At 43.5% G+C, this 7205-nt stretch overlaps 1 protein-coding gene across 1 annotated transcript; it reads right to left on the bottom strand.

The window, feature by feature from the left end:
- Positions 1–221: 221 nt before the first annotated feature.
- Positions 222–1881, bottom strand: LOC138734827 (uncharacterized; the record flags this gene model as incomplete). The annotated part of the gene is given in 2 exon segments (XM_069882645.1): positions 222–1538; positions 1540–1881. Coding segments are annotated over 2 exon segments (1659 nt in total), but the record flags the coding sequence as incomplete, so codon positions are not given.
- Between the last annotated feature and the right edge of the window lie 5324 nt (positions 1882–7205).

Genomic DNA, 7205 nt, shown 5'->3' with positions numbered 1-7205 from the left:
CCAAAGAGGATTTCATAAGGACTCAGTCCTATTCCACTCCTAGGCTTTATCCTTATTCTTAGAAGGGCTATTGGTAATACATGGGGCCATTGAATTTTAGCTTCTTGGCATATTTTACTGACTTGTCTTTTTATCGTCTGATTCATCTTTTCTACTTGTCCACTAGATTGTGGTCTCCATGGGGTATGGAGACTCCAGGAAATTCCCAATGCTTTACTTACTTCTTGTACAATTGTGGCTACAAAGTGTGGTCCCCTATCAGACGATAGACCTAAGGGAACCCCAAATCTAGGGATAATTTCCCTCAACAACCATTTCACTGTTTCTTTGGCTTGATTGGTGCGACAGGGAAAGGCTTCTGGCCATCCAGAAAAAGTGTCGACCCCAACTAACAAATATTTGTACCCTTGAGCTTTAGGTAATTCTACAAAGTCTATTTGCCAATAATCTCCTGGTTCCATGCCTACTCTGATGTGTCCCATTTCTACTCTCCTCCTAACCACAGGATTATTCTTCAAGCAAAGTTCACATTTTGAATTTACAGATTTTGCCATTGTTAACATCTGTGCCGAAATTATGCTTCGTTTCAGATAAGTCACTAATGCTTCTGCTCCCCAATGGCACTTTTGATGTTCTGCCTGTAGAATTGCCCGCATAATGACAGGAGGTACAATTATTTGTCCAGTTGTAGTTACGTACCATCCTTCAGAATTTAGGTTTGCCTTCATTAAATTGGCCAATTTCTTGTCCTCTTCCGAGTATTTCGGTTTCTGTGTCAGGTAATCTTGTAGAGGGCTTACCTTGGTAGGTATCAAGGCCATCATCGTCTGTACCTGTCGTGCTATCCGCCGAGCTGTTCGATCTGCCAATGCGTTTCCTTCGGCCACCTTAGAGTCTCCTCCTTGATGTGCCTTGCAATGCATGATCGCTACCTGCTCCGGTAATTGCACAGCAGATATCAAGTTTAAAATTTCCTTTTGGTATTTTATATTGGTTCCCTGCGAGGATAATAATCCTCGTTCTTTCCATAAAGCTCCGTGTACATGAACTACTCCAAAGGCATATTTTGAATCTGTCCATATGTTTACTCATTTATCTTTGCTTAATTTTAATGCCTTTGTGAGGGCTATTATTTCTGCCCGTTGTGCTGAGGTCCCCACCGGTAGGGCCTGTGCTTCTATTACCATGCTCTGTGTGGTCACGGCATATCCTGCATACCGCGTTCCATTCTCCACGAAGCTACTCCCGTCTGTGAAGAGCTCTTGATCAGGCTGTTCGATTGGAGTATCTTTCAAGTCTGCTCTCGTTGCATATGTGTGTTCTATGACTTCTATGCAATCATGTTCCAAAGGACCATCTTCTGTTGCTGCACCTAAAAAGGCTGCTGGGTTTAACAGGTTAGTTGTTTTCAAACTTACATCATCCTGTTCAGTGAGTATGGCTTGGAACTTCATCATTCGGCTAGGGGAAAGCCAATGCCCCCCTTTTTGTTCTAAGACTGTTAACACCATGTGAGGTATATAAACTTCAATGTTTTTTTCCTAGAGTCAATTTTCTGCCTTCTTGTATCAGAATTATAGTTGCTGCTACGGCTCTCAGGCAGGATGGCCAACCTGCACTAACGGGGTCCAACTGTTTAGAAAAGTATCCCACTGGTCGTTTCCAGCTTCCTAATTTTTGTGTTAAGACACCCAGTGCTAATCGTTGTCTTTCGTGAACAAACAATTGCAAAGTCTTTGTTAAATCCGGTAAGCCCAATGCTGGTGCCTTAGTCAAGGCCTCTTTTAGTTTCCTAAAGGCCTCCTTTTGAGGTCCCTCCCAAATGAGATTAGGCAATTTTTGTGCCTCATACAGAGGTTTTGCTATAAGTCCATAGTCCATTATCCACAGCCTACACCACTCTGCCATTCCCAAGAATGTCCTCAGTTCATGCAAGTTCCGGGGTTCTGGAATTGCACAAATTGCTCTAACATGATCCGTTCTTAACCTTCGTTGTCCCTGTGTTATCTCACATCTAAGATACAATACAGTTGTGCATGCAATTTGAGCTTTTTCTCTTGAAACCTTGTATCCATTTAGACCCAGTTGGTTTAAAATCTCAATAGTCACTTGTATGCATAATGATTCTTGTTCTGTTGCAAGGAATATGTCATCTACATATTGTAACAAAAGATACTGTGTTCTTGGTACCTGAATTTTATCTTGCGTAGTCCATATCTCCAATTCTTTCGCCAGTTGGTTTCCAAAAAGAGTTGGGCTATTCTTGAATCCTTGTGGGAGCCTCGTCCACGTGAGTTGCGTTTTTCGTCCATTATATGGGTTTTCCCACTCAAAAGCAAAAAGTTTCCTACTATCTTTGTCAAGGGGAATGCAGAAGAAGGCATCTTTTAAATCAATTACTGTAAACCATTCATATTTTTCTTTCACAGATGTCAACAATGTATATGGGTTAGCTACGACTGGATGTATATCTTTCGTAATATTGTTGATGGCCCTCAAATCTTGTACTAACCTATACTCCCCATTTGGTTTTTTTTTTTTTTTTTTTACTGGAAAGATTGGAGTATTATATTCTGACTTACATTCCTCCAATATTCCAAATTTTAAAAATTTTTCAATGATTTCTACTATTCCGTATCGAGCTTCCATTTTTATGGGATACTGTTTTATTCGTACTGGCCTTGCTCCCTCTTTTAACTCCACTATTACCGGTTGAGCAGTTTTTGATTTTCCTGGTATACTTGTTTCCCAAACTGTAGGGATTACTGCCTCTTCTACCTTCTTGGGTATCTGAGGTTTGGGATTTTCCTTCACTACTAAAATCTTTCCTACGTTCGATTCTGGGACTTGCATAATCAATTCTCCATTTTCAAAGCTGATTTTTGCATTTAGTTTAGATAACAAATCCCGTCCCAGAAGAGGAACCGGGCAGTCGGGTACATATAAGAATTCATGTGTTAATTCCTTTCCCCCAAATCGTAACTCTAAGGGTCGCATGAATGGCCGTATTTCCTCTTTCCCTGTGGCCCCCACTATTGTAGTAGTTTTGTTTCCTATTTTTCCATATAAATCATTTAAAACTGAATATGTTGCGCCAGTATCCACCAAAAATTGCACCTCTTCCCCTCCTAATTTTATTTTCACTAGGGGTTCACTGCTTTCTAAATCTAGTCAGCTTTGGTTTCCATAATTTCCCAGAACCATCATTTTTGCTGCCTCTGCATTTTTAAATGAACTCCCTGTCTGTCTTATGCTTTGTGGACATTCATTTTTCCAGTGTCCTTCCTGCTTGCAGTACGCGCACTGGTTGAGCCCTAATCTGGCCGGATAATTGAGCCCAAATCCTCTTCCCCGTCCGCGCACCATTCCTCTTCCCCTACCTCGGTTCCCAAATTCATTCTGACCTCTACCTTGCATCACCGCCAATAGGTGCCGTTGCTGCCTTTGTGCACTATCTTTTTCACGATTGTTGTACACCTTCCAGGCAACTTCCAGCAATCTATCTAAGTCTCGCAACTCCGCACCCTCTAATTTTTGCAGTTTCTTTCTAATATCATCTTGCGACTGTCCTAAGAAAATCAAAGCTAACTGGGCTTTAGCCTGTTCTGTCTCCACGTCCAAATCAGTGAATTTCCTAGCCACTTCTTTCAACCGCTCTAAAAATGCAGAGGGAGACTCCGTCTTCTCCTGTTTAACACTATACAGCTTTGACCAATTAATTGTTTTGGGCATAGCATTCTGTATTCCAACAACTACCCATTCCTGGTACCTTCTCAAATTCCTCATTCCTCCCATAGTATTATAATCCCACATGGGATCTTCAAGAGGAAAGTTCTGATCAACCGTCCCAGTGACAACACCCTGTCTAATATCTTCCCTGACCCGCTCACGGGCAGTTCTCAACACCATCTCCTTTTCTGTAGAATCCATCAAAGTGTCCAATAACACCTGAATATCATCCCAATCAGGATTCTGAGTCTTTAGAATCATTTTTACTACCCTTGCTACCTTATCTGGGTTTTCTCGATAAACTCCAGCAGACTGTTTCCAAAGCATCAAATCTCCTGGCGTAAAAGGCACTTTAACATATACTGGACCCTCCGCTCCAACCCCCTGACGCAGTGGTGCTAGTAATGCCTTAGATGGCTGACGTCCAGCCTCCCTCCCCTGGATTTCTCTTTGCCGCGTTCGATGAGAGATCGGAGTACCTGGATAAACCTGTTCCTCCTCATATTCGCATTTTCTATCCTCCCCCTTTCTGTCCCTCCCCTCATTACCCGATCCCCCCTCCCTGGGGTCTGGGGCTGAGGGGGTTATCAATAAATCAAAATCATCATCTTGCTGATGTCGTGAAGCATTTTCTACTGCTAAACATTTTATGCACTTTTTCTCAGCCACACAACCATCACATTGCCCATTTGATTTTACACTGACAACCATTAGTCCGCATGCTCTTTTCCATTCATCATTCCGCCTTAAAATAAAAAACAGTTCTACATATGGTACTTCATCCCATTTTCCCTCTCGTCTACAAAACAACATTAACTGAAAAATCGTATTATAATCTAGAGTCCCGTTTTCTGGCCAATGAACCTGGTCTTCTAATTCATATTGTGTCCACCAGACATTACAATATTCAATCAACTTTCCTTTTTGCATATCCTGCCCAAATCCTCCCTCCTTCCAGTGACTCAAAATACATCCTAATGGAGATGACTTAGGTATTGACATTGTGGTTGAGGTTTTGTTTTTTTGTTTTTTTTTTTTTTTTCTGTTTTTTTTTAGTTTTTTTTTTCTTCCTTTTTCTCTTTTTTTTTTCTCTTTTTACCACAAACAGCTTAGAATGGATTAACTAGACAGGAAAGTATAAATTACTGAGAGCAGAACAAAACTACAAAGTACCAGAAATACCAGAATTCCGGAATTACCAGACCAGACCACTGATGCCGAACCTGCAGAGCTTTCGCCGCTGTCTTACGGACGGCGCCTAGGCTTCCCGTCGGAGCTCCTGAGCCCAACCAAGCGCAGCTTTCGCCGCGTCTAACAGGCAGGCTTTACCAGACCCTTGAGCCCAACCAAGCGCAGCTTTCGCCGCGTCTGACAGGCAGGCTTTACCAGACCCTTGAGCCCAACCAAGCGCAGCTTTCGCCGCGTCTGACAGGCAGGCTTTACCAGACCCCTGAGCCCAACCAAGCGCAGCTTTCGCCGCGTCTGACAGGCAGGCTTTACCAGACCCCAAATGGTACCATTCCAGATAAAGCACCGTGTCTTACCAATATCCCTGGTCCGTCGGGAGCAGCGGAGGTCGGTCGCGGTCGATGGCTCCCCGAGAATCACTCGGTGCCGGCTGGAGCAGAATCGATGCGCGAGCCGCCTCAACAATGCCCGCGAGGTCCCACCTGGGTCGCCAAAAACTGTTAGCAGAATGACAAACACATAACCACACTAGGAGGTTATATGTGGTGCTTTATTTCGAGGCCCCGGGAACCAGGGGTACGCACCCAAATCTGGTTCCAAAGACCGTCACATCGCGTCCGCTTTTTATTCTCTAAAAGTTTCGCAATCTATTGTATATTCAACAGGTTACTTCATTATCTAATACATATGCATAGGTAGGTTACTTCATCGCCTTATTGCGACATCAGTCTCTATTGCGCCTGCGTAGCCCCCTCTGGTGGTCGTCCTGATGAAGTAAGTAGTCTTCCTCAGATGAAGTAAGTAGTCTTCCTCGCATTGTCTTTATTACATCTTGTTCTTTTGGCAAACTCGTCGGTTTTTCTTGGCTGGACCCGCACTTATCTCCACTTGACCGCTCAGGTATATCTTTCTTGCCTCCTGAAACCTATTCTTCTGTCCTTCACAAGATTTATGACGGTCTTTTGGCTGTTGCAGGTGTATGTTCTACTTGGGTAGGGTAGCTAGTACGTACTTTTCCTAAGCATACCTGGATCCTATTTGTTACGTGAGGTCCTTTGAGCAAGTACCTCGGGTCTGTTGCTAGGATACGTTAAGAATCAACAGAATCATGAAATTTTACATTCAGTCTTAGTTCCTGATTAGTCGATGATCAGTGTTTTATCCTACTTTAAGTGTAACTTTCCTAGCAATTAGACTCCCCTCTGGAAGCGCTTTCACTGCAAGCTGCAGATTCCCTCCTAACAGCAAGCTTTAGGATAGGGTACTGAATTGTAACTTAACTGCGGCTAATAAGGCGATTTTGGCAAAGAGAGTATCTCCCACAGGGAAGCTGCTACCATCAAATGTTTGCCCTCATTAGACTCCCCTCTGGAAGCGCTTTCACTGCAAGCTGCAGATTCCCTCCTAACAGCAAGCTTTAGGATAGGGTACTGAATTGTAACTTACTTTCGCCTAATAATGCGATTTTGGCAAAGAGAGTATCTCCCGCAGGGAAGCTGCTACCATCAAATGTTTGCCCTCATTAGACTCCCCTCTGGAAGCGCTTTCACTGCAAGCTGCAGATTCCCTCCTAACAGCAAGCTTTAGGATAGGGTACTGAATTGTATCTTACTTTCGCCTAATAATGCGATTTTGGCAAAGAGAATATCTCCCGCAGGGAAGCTGCTACGATCAAATATTTGCCCTCATTAGACTCCTCTCTGGAAGCGCTTTCACTGCAAGCTGCAGATTCCCTCCTAACAGCAAGCTTTAGGATAGGGTACTGAATTGTAACTTACTTTCGCCTAATAATGCGATTTTGGCAAAGAGAGTATCTCCCGCAGGGAAGCTGCTACCATCAAATGTTTGCCCTCATTAGACTCCCCTCTGGAAGCGCTTTCACTGCAAGCTGCAGATTCCCTCCTAACAGCAAGCTTTAGGATAGGGTACTGAATTGTAACTTAACTGAGGCAAATAAGGCGATTTTGGCAAAGAGAATATCTCCCGCAGGGAAGCTGCTACCATCAAATGTTTGCCCTCATTAAACTCCCCTCTGGAAGCGCTTTCACTGCAAGCTGCAGATTCCCTCCTATCAGCAAGCTTTAGGATAGGGTACTGAATTGTAACTTACTTTCGCCTAATAATGCGATTTTGGCAAAGAGAGTATCTCCCGCAGGGAAGCTGCTACCATCAAATGTTTGCCCTCCTTAGACTCCCCTCTGGAAGCGCTTTCACTGCAAGCTGCAGATTCCCTCCTAACAGCAAGCTTTAGGATAGGGTACTGAATTGTAACTTACTTTCGCCTAATA

The sequence above is a fragment of the Phaenicophaeus curvirostris genome, unplaced genomic scaffold, assembly GCF_032191515.1.
Source record: "Phaenicophaeus curvirostris isolate KB17595 unplaced genomic scaffold, BPBGC_Pcur_1.0 scaffold_259, whole genome shotgun sequence".
In the NCBI taxonomy this organism is placed as follows: domain Eukaryota; kingdom Metazoa; phylum Chordata; class Aves; order Cuculiformes; family Cuculidae; genus Phaenicophaeus; species Phaenicophaeus curvirostris.
This window is presented reverse-complemented; position numbering and strand designations above follow the sequence as displayed.